Here is a 24821-nt window from a genome sequence, read left to right on the forward strand (position 1 = left end):
TGCAAATATTAGAGAGATTATTTGCTCCTCTTTGAACATAAAACGTACACTTAAAAGTTAAAAAAGGGGGCGCCCTGTGGCCTAGTGGTTAAGCTCGCACGCTCTGCTTCGGCGGCCCAGGGTTTCACTGGTTTGGATCCTGGGCGCAGACGTGGCACTGCTCATCATGTCATGTTGAGGTGGTGTCCCATATAGCACAACCAGAGGCACTCACAACTAGAACATACAACTATGTACTGGGGTGCTTTGGGGAGAAGAAGGAAAAAAAAAAAAGATTGGCAACAGATGTTAGCACAGGTGCCAATCTTTAAAAAAAAAGTTAAAAAAATAACCTCAGTAGTCTCAACTCCATGTGCACAGTATCTTACCTCCTCCTGTGTTTACCTTCTGGAATGTCAACTTATAGGAGACTTTATTACGCAAAAATGATTACCTGCAGTTACTTGTATTTAATATTTAATTAAAGTTATGTTTTTAAACTTTTTTATAAGCCTTGAAGATCATCTTACAAATCTTAGTTTGTACATAATTTACAATTGTAGCATAAAAATTAAAATGATTACTTCCTTTTATTCATGTTCAATTAACTCATTACAGATTAAATTCCTCTAAATAATTATAAAGCTACTTGAACTAAGTTGCCTAAATCACTTTAAACTACATTTATAAATCAAATAAATTCGATTCTCTCAAATCTTCCATTTATGTGTGACAGAGTAGCCTCACAAACTACCAAAATCGTTATAAATACCTAAGCAACTCTTGTAAATTTAATGAAACAAACTAACAAATGGAATAAATCCAATTATCTCAAATGCTCTAACACTGTTAGAAACTTAACCAAACTATTTTATATCTTTCAAATTAGAATCCCCCTGGGTGTGCTGGAACAGCGAACCAGGAAAAACCTTGGTTGTTGAGGACTCTGTGGAATAGAACTGTCATATCAGCCCAGAATAGATTGCTTCCAAACTCTTATGTGAAAGAGAAATAAAGTATCTTGTTTAAGCTACCACCGTGTTAGATGTTCTTTCATTCAAAAACATAACACAGCGTTATGTTATCTAGTTAATATATAATATAAGTTTAAGCATTTCAAATTAAAATCACAAAGCTAAGACATCAGATTCTCTAATATGTTTGATTCCCTTAAACATTTCAAACACCTTTAAAAACAAGTACATACATATGTATTTATCACAATGATTATAAAACTTTTTCCTAAACTTAATCAAAAATGTTAATATTGATAGATTTGATTTGTTTCATAACTGAAGGTAGCATGTTTAGCACGATATGGTTAGGCATACAGAGTATCAGTCAGAGTCAAGGCATGGTCACAGGACCTAGGGGCCTCTTCCAGGAGAGGTCTACCTGGGTAACATGCTAAATTTCTTTTTATAGTATGAGGACTTTTTTTTTTTAAAATTGGCACCTGAGCTAACAAATGTTGTCAATCTTCTTTTTTTTCCTGCTTTTTCTCCCCAAGTCCTCCCTGTACATAGTTGTCTATTTTAGTTGTGGGTCCTTCTAGTTGTGGCACGTGGAATGCCGCCTCAGCGTGGCCTGATGAGCAAGCGGTGCCATGTCCACACCCAGGATTTGAACCAGTGAAACCCCAGGCCGCCGCCGCGAAGCACGCAAATTTAACCACTTGGCCATGGGGCTGGCCACAGTACGAGGACTTTTAAAGCCCACGACATTTCTTGCATCCTAATATATCATACATTCCTTCAATTTTTTTAAGCAACCTCCTAACAAAACATTTAATTGCCTGCTTTGAATTGATGATATTTTGTACACTATACTCAGATTCAACTAATGTCTTCACTGACATTGGATTCTGCTTTCTTATCTTTCTCATCTGGCTCAATATCACAATGCTACATTCATTTTATTGACAGTGAAGATGCAACAGAGAAATTCGCTTGTAGTTTACTGCTGTTGCTTTTACAAAACGGTACCCAACAATTAGGTATGATATAAATCATGGCTAAAAAACAGAACTCTACATGTCCACCATTATTTATTACTTGACTTTGATAGCTGGCTGCTTATACAGCCTTATTAACCATAAAAGGTTAAAGGTAATCTTTTCAAAGGGTGATCAGAGATCTTAGTAAGGCCAAGAAACAGTCCACATTTTCAACCTTATTTAAGTGGGATATTGACAAAGTGATCCATGCCCAGGACGAGCAGAATGGTACGTATACTCAAAACTGCATTAAATGAGAAAAAACTGAAGGCCAGAAGTTGTTTAGCTGAGAAAAAAAACTTAAGGCTGTGATTATGATATACAAATATTTCACAGATCATGAAAGGAAAAAAGAATTAGAGTAGGTGGTTCCCATGAGGGCAGAACTAGTAAAAAGCATGCGAAAGTTATAAGCAGACAGATTTTTGTTCAAAATAATAACAATAAATAGAGATGTCATGGAACAGCAAAATCTCCCTCACTGGAGGTGTTTAAGCAGAAGCCAGATGATGACTTATCACACATTTGTGAATTTCATAATTTTATAATTCCACAAACTGAGAGTTTCATACACAGCCAAAGATGCAGAGCAGTAGCCACTTTTCCTGATATTCCAAATTCATCGATAATTTCCAGATTTCCGTTAACTGTTTTCAGTCTCTGTTTATAACAAGGAATGCCTCACTTTCATGAAGGTTCTTCTTAATGACTTACAGAAAGACTGGATCAAACCTAAAATTACCCATCCATGTCTATTAATAAGTTAAAAATAACGGAGGCATATAACATGCAGCTTACATATAAATATGGCTTACAGATAAATAATTGCCACTATTATGCTTCAGAGTTGAATAAACCACTTTGATATACACCAATATTTTCTTCTCTTTTCCTTTGGATAATTTTCTTATGCACAAATACATTGCGGGTTATGGAGTATCTAGATTCTGTCCCATTACGTTGGGCAAACTTTATTAATTTTTTATATTACCATCCTTATCTGTAAAATAACAGAGACCTGCTGAAGAATTTTGTTGAATCTAGATAACCTAACATTATTTCTCCCTCCCTGATATCATCAACATTTCAGTGTATAAATAGAAGGCTGCTTGGGAGTAACTGTATACATGCAGAAAAGCAAGAAGATAACTGTCTATAAGCTGGATTTCCTCTCATTTCAAATCCTAGGTTTGTGTCTGGAAACACCTCTGTTTCTGAAGGAAAGGGGCCAGGCAGCTACCATAACCCAGCGCCCTGTCTTTGCTCACTATCTGTCATTCACCCCTCCAGTTCACCCTGTCCTCTGACCCAAGTTCCTGTATGAACTGCATCAAAAGCAGATCAGAAAGAGGAAGGAGAAGGGGTTGGGGTATTTAATTTCCCGGCTTTCTCTCTGTGGGGTGGTTTTGGGCTGGCTGGACCCCTCCACGGCTACTCCCAAGGCAGACGCTATCTCCTCCCAGGTTGGGTCTGCTCCCTCCTCTCACCTTTTCAGGCCTAGAGGTAGTAACTGCCCCACTGTTACTCAACAGTCGTTTCCCTGCACTCGTGGTTTCCCTACACTTCTTCCACATCTTTGTAATTGGTGCCTCTCAGATAATTTTGAACGTGTCATGCATTTTTGTTGGAAAGTGACCTCAGGAAACAGATCCTCAAAATGAGACTGAGACTACTATAGAAACTCAGGGATAATCTCCACAGTGGGAGGAAGTGGGACCACAGGTAATGCATTTAGCGTTATCAAGATTCATGATTACACAAATTAGACGAAGGGCAAGTCTGGGAGAACCAGTGGGATGAGGGTTAATTGTATGTCAACTTCACTGGGCCATGGGGTACCCAGATATCTGCTTTAATACTATTCTGGGTGTGCCTGTGAGGGTGTTTCTGGATGAGATTAACATTTAATCAATAGACTAAGTAAAGCAGATTGTCCTCCCCATTGTGGCTGGGGCTCATCCAATCTATTGATTGGGACCCGAATAAAAGGAAAAGGTAGAATAAGAGAGAATTTGTTCTCTCTGTCAGTCTTCAAGCTGGGATATCAGTTTTCTCCTGCCTTCAGACTCAAACCAGAATTTATACCATTGGTTCTTCTGGTTCTCAGGCCTTTGGACTCAGACAGAACTATACCATCAGCTCTCCTGGGTCTCTACCTTGCTAACTGCAGATCTTGGGATTTCTTAGCCTCCTTGACCATGTAAATTAATTCCTTATAATCTATCTATCTATATCTCCTATTGATTCTGTTTCCCTGAAGAACTCAGACTAGTACAAGTAGCTATGGCACTTAACCGCTATGAAAATAAAGGTGATTGTAAAGATGGTGGACCCATCTTGACTTCTTGCTGCCCTAGAGAGTATATACGAAAAATAAAAGCTATGGCATAACTTTGCTTCTGGCCACAAAAGAGTAAAAGGAACAGGATTTACCTCCTAACCATGACCCCCCCCCCAATACACACACACTTTTTAAAAATCTAGAAAATTGGACAAAATATATAAAACTACATTTTCAGGCATGGAACCACAGACAGGAGGACCATGATCCCTGTAAGAAGGGAAACAAGGAGATGAGCCCTATGACTGTCCATGTACTGCCCTAGAGGCAGTTTCCAGGCTGCAGCACAGGGAGGGGGAATCCAAACAAAGCCCATGAACTTCGCTGAGTTGAGAAAACAGAATCAGAGTCAGGGGAAGGTAAGGCAGCAAGAACTTATGGGGTGGAATCTTAGAGAGCAAGGAGCAACACAGAGAGAGAATTGCAGAGCACTGCCGAGGGGACTGTGGAGTCTTGGGCTGGTACTCACCTGCACAGGAGTGAGAGGAAATGCCCTGGGACTGGGGAAATAATCTACGGAGAGATGTAAACTGTACAGTTCCTGAAGATTGCACACGGCTGGAAACAGTTTTTATGTTCCCACCAGCCAGAGAGGAAAGATCTCACAATACCTGGTAGAGTCCTGAAAACGATATCTCCATAGTACTGGGGTAAATTAGCCCTGACTAAAGGCCGCTCTGGACCCCCCAAAGTTTAAAAGGAAGCCTCAAAAGAATCAAACTGATTCCGAGCAACTTAACTGCATACGACAGGAATTGGCAAACTTTCTGTAAAGGACCGGATAGTAAATATTTTAGGCTTTTGCATATACATGGACCTCTTCTTATACTGGGCAGTGTGTCAAGATATTCATGAAGAAACAAATACTTGGGGGGACCTTGCTATCATCCTAATGCAATTCCCATTTATTACATAAATAAACTAAGGCTCAGAGAGTTTAGGTCAATTTGCCCAAAGTAAACAAAGGTGACAATATAGGTTACAGTCAGGATTTGACTGCAAGTCTCTCAGATGCTGGAACCCATGGCAACCACTCCACTTTATTGCCTCCCTTGTAATAGGTCTTTTGCTCTCCCAGTCTAAGAGAGAAATTTCATCACAGCATGCCATTGTCTTAGTTAATTCATTCTCTGTTGCTATTGACTACTTTTAATAATGGGGAAACACAGTTAACATTTACTGAAAACCTTTACATTTATTATTTCACTCATTTTTCATACTGCCTTCAAAGCTGTGGAACTTGCCCACGAGTACCCAACAGTAAATGGCACCATCGGAACTGGGGGTCGGGTCAGTCTGACTCCAAAGCCCACGATCTTTCCACCACACCACGCTGTCTTAATAGCAGCACAAATCACAGGCCTCAGAGTGATCCAACAAAAAGAAGTACAAGAAAAACCATGTCCCAAACCACAGAAAGGGAAGAGGGAATGTAAGAAGGAAACTGGGAATGGCTATTTGTTTGGGAAGGGAAAAGCTTAAATGAGAAGTATGACACATTCTCTTTGCACCTTGGTACATATCATTTCTCCATTTCCATTAAGGTCCAATTTAATTCTGCGATCTTCATGGAGCCATTCTCTACCTCCCCAGCCCTCAATCTTGCCCTCTCTGGTCTCCTATATTAGATATCATTCAAACCAATTATGTGATGGCATAAAATACATTATACTGCTATTTCTGAGTGGTTACTAATAATATTACAAGCAGTTTGAGGACAACTTTTGTATCTTATAGTCTACATTCCAAGATGACTGCAGTGTTGATGATGCTCATATTCAAGTATTATATTTTTTAAAAGTTATTTATAAGTTTTTCAAAAATAAGTTATCACCTCCAAGCACCTTAATGCCAGGAAAGTAAATAAAATAAATGGAGAAAAGACCTGGTTCAAATCTCTACAGGACTTGTTTACAAAGTACCACATCTAAAATAATATTTCCAGACCTTAGACACAAACTACTTCATATATAAAGCACTTACTTTCACATCACTTTAAAAAAGGAAGAAAAAAACATGAGGTCAATAATTTCCTGAAATCCATAACAACCATTACTAAACTAGAAACCAAAACCTCCAACTCCTGGTTGAAGAAGCTTCCGTTAAACTAGCAGTTCTCCAAGCACAGTCTCTGGTCCTCTGGAGAGTCCCGAGAACCTTTCAGATGATCCAAAAGGCTAAAACTATTTTCATAAAAATACTAAGATATTATTTGGCTTTTCACTGGGTTAACTTTTGCACTGATGGTCCAAAAGCAAAGGTAACTAAAACTGCCGGCGCCACAGCACAAACCAAGGCAGTGGCACCAAACCGTCCTAGTAGTCATCCTATTCTTCCCACCACGCCGACAGTAAAAATAAATGCCAGTTTCACTGAAGAATGTCCTGAACGAAGTAAAAATTATTTCATTTATTAAACCTTGAGCCTTGAGTACACATCTTTTTAACATTTTGTGTGACAAAACGGGAAGCACACACAGAGCACTCTGCTGCCCACTGAATCACAGCGGCTGTCTCAAGGACGAGCACTTGTGCCATCACTTGAGCTGTAAGCTAACCTAGATGTATCTTTCACGGGACACCATTTTTATTTGAAAGACAAACTGACAGACAAACAATGGCTGTTCAAACTTGGGTATGTGGCATACAAAATGAAATCAGCCTGTCAATTCAAATAACACAAACTGACAATATTTGTTGCCTATGACAATACTAAAGCTTTCAAGTAAAATTCGAATTTTGGAAAACCTGTATCTGGCCACCACGAGTTTGGCAGCTCCCCAATACTTCACCCTCAACTCTCCACAGCCCTCAGTTACAACTACCATTTCCAGTCTCCGCCTGGGATTACAAAGAAATCAAAGTGGGTAGAGAGGAAGGAGGAAGGTTACAGAGCTGAGACAAGCCTCAGGCACGTTCTAAAGGTAAAGGGCTATTTGGAGGTGGAGGTAGTACAAGATGGTAGATTATATTGTGATTTATAAAGAAAACATCCCACCTACATATTTCACTCATGACAGACAGAATATATCACCCACAGTTTCAACACCCATTTTTTAACATCAAAATAAAAAAGACAAAATCTTTTCATTAAATTTTTTTAACATGCTCAAGTCTCTTGCTCTTTTTTGTGCCCTCTCACTGGAAGACTTATCAGGGTCCGGGACGGCTGGACCACATCACAGAAAGATTAGAAGTTCCTCTCTGTCTCCATGGTCCTCTGTGCACGCCTTCCTATAGTACTTAGTGTGCTGACGTTTTCCATTTCTCCCACTGGACTGTGAGCTCCTCAAGAATAGAATTTACTTCCTACTCATCTTTTTTCCCTGGAGCATAGCACAGTACCATTATACACATGCTCAATAAATGATTCCCAAATGATTGATTTCCCAAAGGTCAGATATACTTTGAAGAATATGTTTCTTCAAAAAGCACAACACAAGTTGTACACAGATGTCTTCAAAATAGTAGGTTCATAAATTGAAAATCTGGCAAATATAATTTTCAGTTCTTATTTAGCCACTCTGAAAATGTTGACCACATCCTCCTAAAACTCCCTCTTGGCTTCCAGGGTGTAGTTTTTTTCCTCGTCTTCTTTCTACTTCTCACTCTTTCTCTGATCACCTTAGGTTATTTCCCCAAATTCTATCCTGAGTACTATACTTGACCTCCCCTAAAACTCTCTTGAGTTACCTTATCTAAATCAGGATTTCTCAACCCCAGTAGAACTGACATTGTGGACCAGATAATAACTTGTTGTGGGGGGATGTCGGGCACTGCAGGAGGTTTAGCAGCCTCCTTGGTGTCTACCCACTAGATCCCCAAGTTGTGACAATCAAAAATATCTCTAGTCATTGCCAAATGTGTCCTGGGGGGTAAAATGACTCCTGGTTGAGAATTACTGATCTTTACTAACAACTTCAACTATCACCTGCTAACTCCCAGATCTGTATCTTAGCCAAATCTCTCTCCTGAACTCTCAACACATTCCAATCACTTGTTGACTAACTCTCTTTGGACATCAAATTCAACATAAACCTTAACTCATCACAATATCCTTAAGTTTATTCCTTTTTACTATCTGCTCCATCTTGATGAATGAGACAACTATCTGCACAGTCACTCAACTCAGAAATCCAGAAGCCATCCTAGAGACTTATTTCTCATTCATATTCAATGAATTATCAAACCCTATTCATTCAATCTGCTTAATATCTCTCAATTAGGTCCCTTCCTCTCCATTTCTACCGCCACAGGCTTATATCAGGCCTTATCGCATCTCACCTGGACCACTGTAATGGCACCCTAACTGGCCCTTCCTCCCATCTCGTCCTATTACCTTTGTTCCACGATGCTGCTAAAGTGATCCTCCTAGAATGAAAAACTGATACTATCACTCCCCTCCCTAAAATCCCTGACAGCTTCACACAGCTTTTGAACTACACTTCAGCTCCTCAAACAAGCACAAGAAGGCATTTATGATTGGACCCTCACCTACCTTTCTGGCCCTAATCTGACTCTTGTAACTCATCCACAGAGACTCTTCACTTCTGCCATGCCAAACAGCTTGCATTCTGAAGGCTTTTAACACATGATATTCCCTCTGCCTCCACTGTCCTCCTCACTTTCAATCCCCAACCCTTTTTACAGCAAATTCCTCACCCATTTTTCGAAACTTAGCTCAAAAATCACCTCCTCCAAGAAGCTTCATCTAAGCTCCCAGTTTGATTTAGAGTCACCATCTCTGGGTTCATAAAGAACCATGCTGATATTTCTATCACAGCATTTACTCGTGCTTATGATGCTTATGATCACTGGCTAGTGTGTCTTACTATAAGCTCCTGAGAGCCAGGATCAAACCTTATTTGATCTAATAGCCAAAGAACCAAATATTTCTCTTGTATACTAACTACATAGAAGATACTCAATAAATGTTTACTAAATAAACAGAAATAATATCTCCTTCAGTATTTCACTTTTGCTACAACTGCAAATTTTAAAACTAGGTTTAAAATAAGCATAGTTTAAGAGCAACCATTTTTATTTTAAGCCAGTGCTAGTTAAGTTGCAAGTAACAAAATTTTAAATCTTTTAATAAAGGTGCTTTATTTAAATATATGTGTCTATATGTAGGTGTGTACATATATGTGTGTATATGCGTGAGTGTGTACTTGTGCATGTACATCCTTTTTCAGCCAAAGAATCTGTGATAAACATTTATTAGAAAAAAGCTCCAAATGTTCCTCCAATGACTATGATGTCTACTAATATATCCAAACAGAGCCATCTGAACTCAGGTCCTCCTGATTACTAAGACTGGTATCTCAATTTTTAGTTACTATTCTTGCCCAAATCTGACAGTAAGAACATTCTTGTTTATCGTGAGGCTTCTGGGTCAAGTGCACAGCATGCGGTATCAAATTGTGCAATCATTTGTTTGAAATAAGAAAGTGGCTTATTTTCTTATTTCTGTCTCTATCTCACATAACCATCTGTTAAAACTTAGCCCTTATATTTGAGTCCCAATCCCCACAATACTACTGAACTTAAAAGTGATCAGCATTACATGTCCCCCATAAACTCCAATCATAAATAAGCCACATTTTCAGATCTAGACTTTCGTACTCAGCTTCCCGCCTCCATCCCCACGTATCAGAAGCCCCACATGCATCACCCCAGCCTCACTCGTCTCTCATTCCAGCCACCACTGTGGCAAGCAGCTCTGCATGGGCTCTGACAGATGCCACAGAGGAACTTACCTGACAACATCTCACTTCGGGCCTATACATTGTGTGCCTCTCACCTCCCACCCAAAAACTTCCATTTTGATGCCAAAGTATGGGACACTGCCAGACACCATAAGACTCTGCCAGGACTCTCTCATACAGAACTCAGAAATGCAAGTGAGTTAATATCTCCTAAGGTGAGCCTTTGGTCAACGGAAGATGGACACCATTAGATAAATTCTTCCCCTTTTCTCCCAGACATACAATCCAGAGATGGAGTTTATATAGTCCCATGCAGCTGAGCAAGCTGGCACATTTAGCAGCAGCCAGATTAATAGCACATTTTCATACAGGCTCTCCCTCCTTTACTCCTTCCTCAGTCTGTTTTTGCACTCCCTAGTAAATTAATAATGCACAGGGCTCTGCTTTCTGGGGAGCCTCGTTTAAGACATTCTACCACTTCAAAAATGTTTGCGGTTTGTATACTTCAAGGGAGATCCCAAAGCCCATTAAACTGGAAGCTGCCATTTCTGCTTTCTTTTCCTCAACTGAAAGCCCTCAGGGATAGCAGAATAAAACCAAAACCTTACTGTCACTGCTTCCTGTCTCACAGCCTCTCCTAACCTCTTACAAACACCAATCTCTAGAAAAAACGGTCTCAAATAAGATCTTTGTATTAGTGTCCACTATGCACTATCTTAGCTTGGCAATGTGGATGGTCTGAGGAAGAAGGACAGTGGATGCTGAGCTACTAGCTCCTTCTCTTTCTCCAGGTTGTTCATAGTCCCTTCCATCATGGCTCAAATTCAGTTCCCACAAGACTCGATCCCTTGCAAGTAAGGAGAGCAGTGCTCAACATTTCAAAGCTAAGATATGAAGCAAGATTGAAACTGTCCTATCACATTGTAAACAATGTGAGCAATCATTTCACTCCATATAACATAATTCTCAAAAGTCAAATTACTAATCATATAGGTTCTTTCTTTCTTCCTAAAAATGGAAAAAAGTAGGACTGGCCAGGTGGCACAGCGGTTAAGGTCACACGTTCCACTTTGGTGGTCCAGGTTTCGCCAGTTCAGATCTTGGGCGCAGACCTACACACGACTTAACAAGCCATGCTGTGGCAGGTGACTCAGATATAAACTAGAGGAAGGCTGGCACAGATATTAGCTCAGGGCCAATCTTCCTCAGCAAAAAAAGAGGAGGATTGGTGGCAGATGTTAGCTCAGGGCTAATCTTCCTCAAAAAAAAGGAAAAAAGCAGTATAAAACAGCCACTCAGATATAGCACAAAGATTAACTGCCACTATAATATCTTAAAACTCTCTTTCTTATTCATAGAAAAATATATATATTACATTTGCAAATTAAGTTACTCATATACTCAAAGCAAAAAATAAAGCATGCAGCTAATGTACAAGAAATTTAGCAGGAAATTTATTCATTTACTCAACTAAGTTTTACTGCACATCTACTATGTACCAAGCATCAGAGAAATAAACCATGCAAGAAAGCCTCTGCTCTGTGGACGTTGTACCATCTAGTAGGGGAGATAAAAAAATTTAAGTAGATTACTCAAAAACTCTATCCTTGCAATTGCAATAAGGAGACTAAGGAGTCAGAGAAGGCATTACAGAAGAAGAAACATCAAAAGTGAGACCTGGGGGCCAGCCCTATGGCCGAGTGGTTAAGTTCACATGCTCTGCTCCAGCGGCCAGGGCCTTCACCGGTTCTGACCCTGGGCACAGACAGGGCACCTGTCATCAGGGCATGCTGCAGTAGCATCCCACATAGCACAACCAAAGGCACTCACAACTAATATACGTACTGGGGGCTTTGGGGAGAAGAAGGAAAAAAAAAAAGATTGGCAACAAATGTTAGCTCAGGTGCCAATCTTTAGAAGAAAAGCGAGACCTGATGAGTAGAAACTAGTTGTGGGAAAGGAGTGGAAGACAGTAGAGGTAGAAGGCATTTCAAGAAAAGAGAATAAAATATGTCAGGGTCCTGAGACAAGACAGAGCTTGGCATTTTTGAGAACCACAGGCCACTGCAACTGGTGTTCACTGAGTAACAAGGCAAGCTTGTTGGAATCGAGGCTGTAGACGTAGATAGAAATGGGGACCAGATCATATCGGGCTTTATAACACTGGTAATGTTACAAATGGTAATATTGATAAAGATAACATTAAAGATTTTAAATACAATAAGTTCTATCCCTTTTCATGAAATGAAAATATAATTTTAGGCTACAATTCATAACAATTTGTAGGCTAGTGAAGTTTCCAAAGTGAAAATTAGAGAAGGCTTATAGCTAAGCTTACTAAGCCTCCCAATGAAAAGTCACTATCTTCTCTCCACTCTGTAATAACTGCACTTTTAAAGAACAGATTGATTCACTGGGCTGATACCATAGATAGTACTGAAAGAAGCCTATTTGTTATGTATCCAGTATCCAATTCTTTTTTCAATTTTTTTTCATTGGGTAAAATATACATAAAATTTACCATTTAATCATTATTTAAGTGTACAGCTCAGTGGTATTAAATACATTCATAATGTTGTCCAACCATCACCACCACCCATCTCCATAAGTCTTTTCATCTAGTAAAACTGAAACTCTATATACCTGTCAAACAATCAGTCCCCATTCCCTTCCCCCAGCTCTTAGCAACCATGTCTCTATGCGGCTGACTACTCTAAGTACCTCATATAAGGAGAATCTTACAATAATTGTCGTTTTGTGACCAGCTTAATTGCACTTAGCATAATGTCCTCATGGTTCATCCAGGATATGCAAGAATTTCTTTTTTAAGGCTGAATAATATTACATTGTAGGTATATACCACATTTTGCTTATCCATTCATCCACTGACAGACACTTGGGTAGCTCGCACTTTTTAGCTCTTTGTAATAATGCCGCTATGAATGTGAGTGCATAAAATCTATGCAATCTTGATGAACAAGACGTCATTTCAGCCCATTACCCTGTATGAATGCATACCACACACACAAAATCTGGAGCGGAAGTCCAGAAGGAGAGTGAAAAAGATGCTTTATTTCACCGCTTTTTTTTTCTTGGTAGCATGTCTTTAAAACTCATTTTACATCCCGCTTTCACCAAACTACTTTCCTTTTTATATGCTTTACTTTTCATTAACCTAAAAAAAAGTGTGTGTTTTGTTAAAGCAAAGTACCCAGTGAATTATTAAAGTAACTATGAATCAGCAATAATGGTGTCTACTTTAAAAAGCAAAAATTTCACAGGGCACATAAATAGAAATAGGATATTACAAAGAAAATTGCAAGCTAATCCACCCACTACCTAACAATAGTAAGTTCTTTTAATTTTTCTCATCTGAAAGAAGATACTGAAAATGAGCTGATAATTTTGACAAACACTGAAAATTATCAAAAGGTTAGGAAATAAGAAAAAAAAATCACAAGAAAGAAAAGAAAAAAGTCTTAAGGATAGCCATCTGATATAACTCAAAAAGTGAAAGAGGCTCGGGAGAACACCAGTATTTTCTTGTGGCAGGAGCTCATCAAAATACAAAGATGTATGGCCTGATTGACATACACACAGATACATCTGGTCAATACTGTTGGCTGCCATCCTGTGAAAGAAAACCAAAATTAACAAGCAGGAGCTACTAAAATTCATTTAGTTGTTCTGTGGTTAAACAGGCATTCTTCAATGACTTCACTTGCTGCAGCCCCAGGCTAAGATGGTATTTTCAGCAGAGCAAGTAAAACCCCAAAAAGAGGCTGGCTATTTCTCAGTTCAGAATTGTCAAAAGAAAAAGGAAAATGGTTCTACCATACTAAGCAGGTATTTACTTCAGGCCTATTGAATAACCGATGCAAGAAACAATGAGCCAAGAGGAAAAATAGATGGACTCTTGTTTTGATAAACTAGGACGATGGGATTATTCAAAGAGCATAAATTTTATCTCTGAGATATTTCAGAGATAAAAGCACCTAAAGCCAGAGAAAACCAAAACAACTTTTTAAGATTCCTTCAACCCCTGATCATGTCAGGAATATCACCTTGCCAGAATATTTTAGGTATAAAAGAAGTTATAAACATAATCCAGGAAAACAGCACAGAAAAAGTCATTTCTTTAACACTGTGATCATAGAATACCTCCCAGAACATTTCCCAAAGATAATCAGAGGACCTCTAGCATCAGATGAAACCCAAGGATCCACAGGACAATCACCAGAAGAAGCAAATTCTACATGAGAAGCTCTGGGAGCTCCATCCACTGGATCAGAATTTACTCATCCATGCTAACTACTTTGGTAACACCCCCGACTCTCCTTCCTGGAAGGAAACAATGGGGTGACTTCAGGACTAAGTAGAGTTCACTCTCATTCTTTATGCACTTAAATTAATCTTAGTTGCTTCCTTGTAGTTCTTACCAGAGATGAGTGCTAATATAAAAGGTCATTTGCCCAAGCTGATTTTCCACAATTTTCTACAATTTCATAAGCCTACACACATTCATTCCTGAACTTGAAAAATGCTTAACACCTTAGGACAGGGCAGAATTCTGTGAAAAGCAAAAAATTTCTCTTCCACAACAATAGAAAAGACAAGTGGATCATACTCAAAAAAAAGTTTCATATTCAATCTTTAATAAGCACTATGTCATCCTTAACAAAATTACTTGACATTTCAATTTTAGTAACCTCTCTCCACAGGCCTTAAAATTTTCCTACTTTATTAGCTAAGTATATTAAAAGACATTCTTTAGTAAAGCTAAGTAGCAATAAATTCACAAGTATTCTGAAGGTGATTTATCATCACAAAACTGAAAGAAAGCAGATATTTCTACAACGAGTCATTTGAGAAAGCTTCGTGAAAATCTTCAACATGGTCACAAAAAAGAATATTACATGAGTGAAATGTAGCAACACATTTCTATGTGCAACTATCACTGAATATTCACTTGCAATTTCAGTTGAAAACCTTTCTATGAAATAATTTCTAGGACTATAATTTGGCTTTACAGTAATATGAAATTTGCATATTATGTTATTTGGAAAGTTAAAAAAGAGAAAAATAACCGGCATTGGTTCTTTAAAAAAAAAAAAAAGGTGTATTCATGCTTAGATGATAGTTTCCCCAACTACACATGGATTTTATTCTAAATTCCATTAGGTTCCCAAAGCAACTGGTCATTTGCAGTCATTACAATGTCAACCTGTTGAGGGTTTTGTATAATACTCTTTCTACAAACCGGCTAGACTTCCTATGACCACAGTTTTGCATAATAACATAGACAAATCACTCAAGGCATTTTAAGCTGATAGAAACATACTCAGCCTAAGAAACTCAAAACTATTACAAACAAATTTTCCTTTAACTACTGCCTTTAGTTCTCTAGAGTCAAATACAAAATTTCTCTTGGTAATCAAGGCTAAAATGTGATACAACTGCAAAAAGTGTGGCTTTTCTACAATCTCCCCAAAAAGAAAAAAGACATAAGAGAAGGTGAATAAATGTATAACCTTGCAAACCCTAACACAGAATTTTAAAATGATCAAATTGACTAAAACTACATTACCATACGTCGGATTAAATAACGAAGAGAAAGGGGCGATCCTGAAGTCCCACTGCCCCTAAGGTTGTCTAAGTGCAAGAACAGAGGAACATTTATAAAGCTGAGGTTCTGCTCACTGGTCTATCCTGCAAAATCTGAACTGCTAAAAACACATCTTTCAGTTTTTCTTTATTGTTAATTAGATAATTTCACATTGCTCTGTGTTTTCTGTAATAGAGAGTAGAAAAGGATAAATTAACATAATAAAATGTAGAAATGTCAAAATGATCCCAATTAGTATAATGGTGGCAGGTTTATCTAAGATTCAAAAAATAATTTCTAAGTTGGGCTATTAAGAATACACATTCTTTTAAGTGAATGCCTTAATCAATCAGTTTATTTCTTGGGGGACTTCAGATCAGCTTGTCAACACAAAAAAGTATTCTTTTCAGGCTTTCCAAGACTTCCAGTAGCTCATCTTTACCAGAAAGTCTATTTAATGGCAGCCAATTTGCAAACATCAAATTTAAGATTACAGCTTCAGTAAAACAAGAAGAAAGAAATTAAAGTTCACTTCAAGTATTTATGTTGGCATAGACCGAACAGACTACTTAAGAAAAGAGTGACAACAAGGGCTCCATTTTGCCATCACTCATGTGCTGCACGCACCAGTTTTCACATTACTTTAATCAAGAGACAGACATAATGAGTCTATCATTTAAAGTATGCAAATTCATTACTCCTTCTTTGTGAAAGTTTGACATTTTGGCTCATGTCACATATTTGCAAACTAAGTATGCATTCCACTAAAAGGACAAAGAACAAAGAAACTAGAGTAACCTAGCTATTTAAGTTTATATTCTCATAAAAGAAGAAAACAACTAAGTCAGTGCTTGAAATATAAGACTGCTGAGGTCACTCTTATCTTCACTAAATCTTCAAGTTTCCTACAAAATGTTAGGGAGCATCCTTATTGTCTTATAAACAATTACTCAGAACTTAACTTTCTAATTGACTCCACAAACAAAAGCAGTTTAAATAGCAAACAATGTCTAATTAACTAACTTTTAAATTTTATTTTATTTATTTATTTGAGGAAGATTAGCCCTGAGCTAACATCTGCTGCCAATCCTCCTCCTTTTGCTAAGGAAGACTGGCCCTGACCTAACATCTGTGCCCATCTTCCTCTACCTTATACGTGGGACATATATGTGTCCACAGCAAGGCTTGCCAAGCGGTGCCATGTCCGCACCCAGGATCTGAACCGGCGAACCCCAGGCCACCAAAGCAGAACATGCGAACTTAACCGCTGCACCACCGGGCTGGCCCCTAATTACCTAACTTTTAATCACAACAAAAAAAATACTTCTATCATGTACACAGATAATCCAATAGATACCCTTCAGTAAATATAGTCATTTTGTCCTAGATGCATGGAAAATAAAAAGTCCCATAAGAAACAAAAATAAATTATTCAATTTTACACTTTTATCATAATTAGAATAAATTTTAATAAACTAATTTTACATAAGCCATTTTTCAAAAAAAGTTACCAGTTCCAAGTTTTCATTTTTTGATCACAGCATTTCCTTGTTCTTAAAGCTTTATATTTGATAGCTTTGTAAGAAAATGTAATGAGTAGTAAATATTAAAAATTTACTCAAAAAATTATCAGTGAAGGCTGAGGAGAGAAACTAATGTTTAGGGGTTTTCTAAAAACATACTAACACAAATATGACAAAAACCTTACTAGAGAAAATAATTTTCATCTTTTCTAACACATACATTACACACTTTCTATTCAAAAACTCTCATACGTCCACACATCTAACATAAAGAGACAGGGGTGACAAGCTAACTTTCGCTCACCTGGCATGTGCCAGGCACTGTGCTAAATGCATGACGCTCACGGCAATCTTGGCATTGAGGGATTACTCACAGCATCCTGTCCAGTGAGGACAGTTGTTAACCCTCTAGTACATATGGCAGGGGGTGGGAGAGTTTGAGGCGCAAAGGGGATAAACAATTCACCCAAATTCACACAGTCAGTGACAGAGCTGTAATTCAAACCCAAACAGTCTGGCTCTGTATCTTACCTCAGAATGACTATATTACACTGTGTATAAAGTACACGTGGTACACGGCACAAGGCCTGACACCCAGTAGGTACTAAATAAAAGTATAAGTAGTATCACACTATTTGTCTCTTCTTTACTTACTCTCTGATAATTCTGGATTTCCTTTCAGATTCATCATCTTTGGAACTGAAGGGCCATACACATCCACATCTAACAAACCAACGGCCTTTGACTGTAAGAAAACAGAATTTACCATAAGATTATTCCCACTCTTCATCAATGATAAAGCACACAGCAACAGTAAATCTGACTATAGAAAACACAACTTGCAAAATATTCCAAAATCATAACCTAACTTTCAAAGTAACAGTAAAGTAAAAGAGCATAAGTTGCTTAGGTAAGTATTTCTGGTTGGTTTATTAATTTCTTCCAGATAACTAACTAGACAAATCCCCTGCATACGCTTTACACACTCTGGTTCCATCACCCATATGTATAGTCTCAAACAGACTAAGACTTTTTGATCTGAGAACTAACAAATTACACAAACTAACAAATTAACAAATTACACAAATTATGTGCACAATGTTAAAATAATGATTTATGGGGCCAGCCCGGTGGCGCAGCGGTTAAGTGCACACGTTCCACTTCTGTGGCCCAGCGTTCGCCAGTTCAGATCCCGGGTGCAGACACAGCACTGCGTGTGTGGCAAGCCATGCTGTGGTAGGCGTCCCACATATAAAGTAGAAGAAGATGGGCACGGATGTTCACTCAGGGCCAGTCTGCCTCAGGAAAAAAAAAAAAGGAGGCTTGGCAGCAGTTAGCTCACAGCTAATCTTCTGTGCAAAAAATTAAAATAAAATAAAACAATGATTTACAATGGCAAACAAAACCCCAAGAAGACAGAGCATTAACTTTTGGAAAGGACATCTAACACACCAAACAATGCAAAATGAAAAAACAAATTACAGAAAGGAAACCATAATTAAAACAAGTGAGAAATTCTGATGCAGATCTGGTACGGAAACGCTAACGAGGACAGTGGCAGACATAATACACAGGCAATCTCTTACGTGCAAGGTGCAGTTAAACACCCAAGGTCTTCTAAAGAACTTACAAACAACTAAAACTGTTTTCTTTGATGACCCATCCAGCTGCCCAAGGGCAGAATATCCTGACTGGTCTCTTCACTAGCTGCCAGTTAATCAGCAGCTTAGCCACAGAAAGGAAAACAAAATTCATTATTCCCAAATAAGTCTTTTTTTTCCTTCTCCCCCCTCCTCTTTCTCCTTTGATAGATTAAATCAATCTGTTACTGGGTTTTCTCATACACAAGCAAAGAGAATGCTAATAGTAACTGTATGCCTTTGAGTTATGTTTCACCAAGACTTACAACTCTCCTCCCTCTCTCCCTGTACCTGGCAAGATAAAACACTAAATTTCCCAAAAAATTCTTTAAAAAACTAAACAATCCCTCATGTTCCATGTTATCTACCTATTTCCGGACACAAAGTCACTTTTTAAACCTCGCTGTCTGGTTCCTATAAATACACATAATAAGGTACATTCAACATTTATGTCCCTAACTTTCTACCGACTCGAATTGCAGTTCTAAGAGAATCATTTAATGTCCTTGTGTGACTCACAGAGACTTAAGGGACTAGGGATTAATATCTGCCTCCACCAAAATGTCAGCTTACTGTAAAATAAATGAGAAAACAGGAAGGACATTTTACCTTTAATAGAAGGGTTAGTATATAAAGTTTAGGTTTAATGCATGTAAGTATTAGCTTTAAAAAGGCAGGAACATTCAGGGCCAGCCGAGTGGTTAAGTTCGCTCGCTCCACTGCAGCGGCCCAGGGTTCCGCTGGTTCGGATCCTAGGTGCAGACATGGCACCGCTTGTTAGGCCATGCTGAGGTGGCGTCCCACGTGCTAGAACTAGAAGGACCCACAAGTAAAAGTATACAACTATGTATTGGGGGGATTTGGGCAGAAAAGGCAGGGAAAAAAAAAAAAAAGATTGGCAACAGTTGTTAGCTCAGGTGCCAATCTTTAAAAAAAAAAAGGCAGGAACATTCAATGAGAAATTCCGACCCATTTTAACTCTTTTTTAAACCACAAACAATAGAATTTAGCTGAATTAAAATAGAATTAAATTTACTATGGATAAAAAGATTTTCAAATGAGGGAGCCTAAAACCATAAGAAACACGGATAATTGTTAATATTATCATGTAAGGGTCTGCTACTGCTGTAACCATCATCCTAGAATTTCATCTTTTCCATATTTTTTTCTCATGACACATACAAAACTAAAAACTACCGCAAAATAATAATAAATGCCAATAAAAACAAAAAATATGCCAAGATTCTTTTTCCTTGCTTTCATGTATATTTATGTTGGTTTTACAATAACTTACAAGTGTTAGGTCCCAGGTTTCATACTGATCTTCTAAAACTACGTGTCAAGTAAAATAACTTAGTTTTTCAATTTTATGTTTTGACAAAACGAGAAAACAAGTAAGTGGGTGCTTGAAATATACAGTTGGCCCTCCGAATCCATAGGTTCCGCATCTGCAGATTCAACCAACAACAGATGCAAAGACCTACAAGGGTTGCATCTATAGTGAACATGTAGTATGGACTTTTTTATTCTTGTCATTATTCCCTAAACAATACAGTATAACAACTATTTACATAGCATTTACACTCTATTAGGTATTATAAGTAATCTAGAGATGATTTAAAGTATATGGGAGGATGTGCATAGGTTATATGCAAATACTATGCCATTTTATATAAGGGACTTGAGCATCCTTGGATTTTGGTATCCATGGGGGTGGGGGTGGGTAAGTTCTGGACCCAATCCCCCTCGGACACCAAAGGACGACTGTAAGACTGCTAGGGTCAATTTTATTATCACTAGATCCTCAGGTTTCCTTCAAAATGTTATGGAGAATCTATCATCTATCTGTCCTGTCTTCTAGAAGAAAATCATGCCTGTCTAAAAGCAAAGACTTGGCATTATGGCTTATGACAAAACTGAAGATTTGCCCTAAAATTTGCTGTGGTGGGAGTGGATTTTACAGATACCTAGATGCTGCTAATAGACATTATCACGTAAGAATAAACAAGGTGGAGAGATTACAAAATTTTAGAGTTCCTCTGCTTCCTAGAGAATGGAACTAAGAATAATGGAGAATGGTCTATGTTTTAGGCTCTCTGCATACTCTCTCTAGTAGTAGTCACCAAGTCACCTAAACTTAGTACCAACACTTCCATATATCAAAAAGGAAACAGAGGAGAGGAAGGTACGAAGATCGGGAAGAAGGGAGAAAGAAGGGAGAGAGGGACAAAGGCAGGGAAAGGGGGAGGAAGAAAAGGATGGAGGGAAGTTAATCAGCAATGTTATACTAAAAACTTGGAGAAACTAGGCCTCTACAGCCAGCTTGTGGACAAACCATAATCTCTAAAAACATGCCATCCTAAATCACCCAAATAAATACCTAGATTTCCCCTGGTTATACCTCCCCATTGCTTAAATTCCTTCTGGGTACCAGGCACTCTGCTAAGCATTTTACTTATATTTTTCATTGACTCCTCATAGCAACACTGCAAGGTGGTATTATACCTACTTATGGATGAGAAAACTGAAAACTAACACTCAAAGTGACTGTTGATTTTTTTTTTTTTAGTATTCTTTCTTAGAATGAAGCAGAACAGGAAATTAAACACAAAAATACTGACCTCATAAATCTCCACCAGAACTTTAACATGATCTGACTACAAAAGACTTAGATATAGAGCAGGAGTCAGCACACTTTTCCCTAAAGGGCCAATCAATAGTAAATATTTTAGGCCTTGTGTATCATTTGATCAGAGACTACTCAACACTACCATTATAGCACCAAAGCAGCCATGGACAACATGTAAATGAAGGAGCATGACTGTGTTCCAATAAAACTTTATTTACAAAAACAGGCAGTATTTGGTCCACAGGTCATAGTTTGCCAACACTGATTTAGAGAATAAACTTTCTCATGACCAAGTTATTCAATCACCCAACAATGTAATTTTGGTAGAGCCAAGAGCAGACAGGACATAGTCACCTCTTTTAGTGTCAGAGGTGCCATCTCAGTAAAGATTTACTTCCACATCCTTAATTGGCTAGTTTTTAAAAATAACAAGGAGCACACTTTTCAGACTGTTTCACTGGGACTAAGTTAGCATGTCTTGCTTAGATTTTATATATCATGAATAAAGTCAGTGTCCAATAAATAGAAACACAAAAGCCTATATTAATTAACACACATTGCACTTGGAATTGGCATAGCTACCGAACTGGTAAAATTACCATAGCTACAAAAATTAGCTTAAACGTATTTTCAAGTCTAAAATCCAATAATGCTCAAAAGATGCCAAATAAACTTCATTTGTTTTTCATAACTTACTCCATTACTTTTAAATAGGCTCCCATTTTAAATGTATAAATAGCCTTTGAATTTAAATTTTCAAACAGAAAGTTTTACACTGTAGGAAAATAAATGAGCAAGGTGGAGGCTATAAATAAACATATGCAGCTAGGTGTCTATGTTTTATGAATCCTTTCTGCCTCACTCCTCCTAAAATAATTATATTTAGTCACAAAAGCTCCAATTAGGATTTCCTCATCTTTAATTTCAGCCAGGCTCAGAAGAATAATCACTACAAAAGCCTCACCAAACATACAACAGATAAAAAAAAGGATTATTAGCAAAAATGACTATAAACCTACTATTGTAAAGTGTGATTGCCATCTTTAATGTCAGCATAAACTTAACCTAATATGTAGGTACCTAATATTACACTCTTTTTTCTGACTCTCCTACATTACTCAAAGTCTAGCAGATGACATAAAACAAGACTGATCACACCCCAAGATACTATTTAGATTGTTGGATTTGTTTCTTTACAATTCATAATACCTTGTGAAAGCTGTAAAAGGTGGCAGAATTATTCAGAGTGATTATACTGTTTCATTACTACTGCATGAAAGCTGCAATTTGAGAGCCTACAAGTTCTATTTTTTTTGTGTTGGATTTCAAAGGCACCAACAACAGTTTTGATCCTGCTTTGTTCTTCCAACAGAAATTATGCTAAAGAAGATTGTAAAGCTTCGTGACATGTTCCTTTTATCCATGTCATCTGCTAATAGAACCCATCAAAACAATATCTTAGAGTGGTCCCACACCCCATTATTTGTAAGTAAACATTCATGTAAGACTAAGACGTACCTAAAGGTTGTCCTTGCCATAGGAGAATCCAGTTAAGAATCCCATGATTCCCTGCACATTATATTCCATTTAATCGTTAACCGGGGTTCACCTGGGACTTAGTCAATTTAAAGTTGAATCAAGCCGCCTCTTCTTTCTGCCTAGCTTTAAGTCAAGCTGCTATTCATAAGAGTTTTAATCTCTTAGAAGAGAAAAAATATGTTTCTTAATTCTATTAGCTAAGATTAAATAAGAATCTGATTGTCAGAACAAGATGGACAAGGTGATAAGAGAATAATTTCCTACTGTTTATCAAAGGACTGTCTAAAGCTTCAAGTTCAGTCAAGAAAGAAAGATGAACAACGGCAACATAAAGGAAAAAATTCACCTGGCTGGATAGAGCACAAACAGAGAAGAGCTCGTGGAAAGTACAGAGGAATCCCAAATGATAAACTAAGCACTTGCAAAAGAGCTGAAAAAGTAGAAATGGAAGAGAAATCACAGATTTCAAATTAATGACTATTTTAGAGCAAAAAGAAACCTAAGAGATCATCTTAGTCTTCTGTCCACTTTTTAGCGATGAATCAACAGGCCCACAGATAATGCCACAGCTGGGCCTAGGATCCAAATCTCTCTGCAACATACCATAATGCCTAACTGCTAACAATCACTAGCCACTCTCCTTTATCTCTCTCATCTCATCCCCTCCCATTTTCCCCCTTTTCACTCCACTCCAGACACACGACCCCCTGCAGTGTCTTTAACACACCAGGCATGCACCTGCCTTAGGACTTTGGGAGTTATTGTTCCTTCAGCCAAGAATCCTGTTCCCTCAGGTATCCTTCTGGTTCTCTGCATCACTTCCTTCAAGTCTTGATTCAAACAGCACCATGTAGTCAGGCCTTCACTGGCCACTCTACCTAAAACGGCAACTTCCTCATCATTACACTGGACATTTGCTATTCCCCCCACTTCTTTTTCTTTCTTCTTAGCAACTATATCAATGTTAAATACTATATATTTACTTATTTATCTTGTTTATTGTGTCTCCCCCACTAGAATGTTAATCCCATTAGGGTAAGGACTTTTGTATGTTTTGTTGACTACTGTACCCACAAGCTAGAACAGTAGGTAGTCATGGAGAAACCTTGTTTCGTTCCAAGAAATTCTGATTCAAGAGGTCTCAATTGGGGTCCAACAAACTGCACTGGTAACACTCTAGGGTATAAGATGACCACACTGTAAAAAGAACAATATAGATAATAGTGGAAAGACAGAAAGAAAAATTTGCTATAAGGAGCCCAAGCCTTGAGACCAGCAGGATCATGGTAACAGAAATCTACAGTAATCAACAGAAACATTCAAGAGTTTGGGGGTTTTTTAAATGATAAAAATGTGGTTAACATTCTGCCATATGGGTGAATAGTCAGCCACATATTGCTTGGGACATATGTATACAAAAATTTATTCGTTGTTTATCTGAAATTCAAATTTAATTGAGTGGATGTCCTACATTTTTATTTGTTAAATGTAGAAATCTACCCCAGCATTTCTTCTCAACAGTACAGTGGGAATGATTCAGTTGAAACATAAGTCAGATCATGTCTGCTCAAAACTCTTCATTGCCACCCCCTCCCCTACTTCACTCACATAAAAGCCAAAGTCCTTACAACAATTCACCAGACCCCACATAATTTATCCAGTTCCCCACACCCCTGCCTCCCAACACTGTTAATTTTTGTTGCCTGTTACTCCAGTCCGCTTCTTACTCCAGAAGCAACAGTGGCCTTTACCATCCCTTGACTAGTAAGCTAAACACTCTCCCACGTGTTAGCCTTTGAACTGGCTTCCCTTTTGCCTGACACAATCTTCCCTCAGATAGCCACAAAGACTACCCTCTCATC

The 24821-nt window shown here is 38.0% G+C and overlaps 1 protein-coding gene across 2 annotated transcripts in view; it reads right to left on the reverse strand.

The window, feature by feature from the left end:
- NUBPL (NUBP iron-sulfur cluster assembly factor, mitochondrial) overlaps positions 1 to 24821 on the reverse strand; it is a 201883-nt gene that overhangs the window by 147840 nt on the left and 29222 nt on the right. For both annotated transcript variants that reach the window (XM_046655351.1, XM_046655350.1), the window contains exon 4: positions 17806 to 17896. In XM_046655351.1, coding sequence (XP_046511307.1) covers positions 17806 to 17896 — 91 coding nt within the window. The remainder of the gene's footprint in view (positions 1 to 17805; positions 17897 to 24821) is intronic.

The sequence above is a fragment of the Equus quagga genome, chromosome 2 (assembly GCF_021613505.1).
Source record: "Equus quagga isolate Etosha38 chromosome 2, UCLA_HA_Equagga_1.0, whole genome shotgun sequence".
Classification (NCBI taxonomy): Eukaryota; Metazoa; Chordata; class Mammalia; order Perissodactyla; family Equidae; genus Equus; species Equus quagga.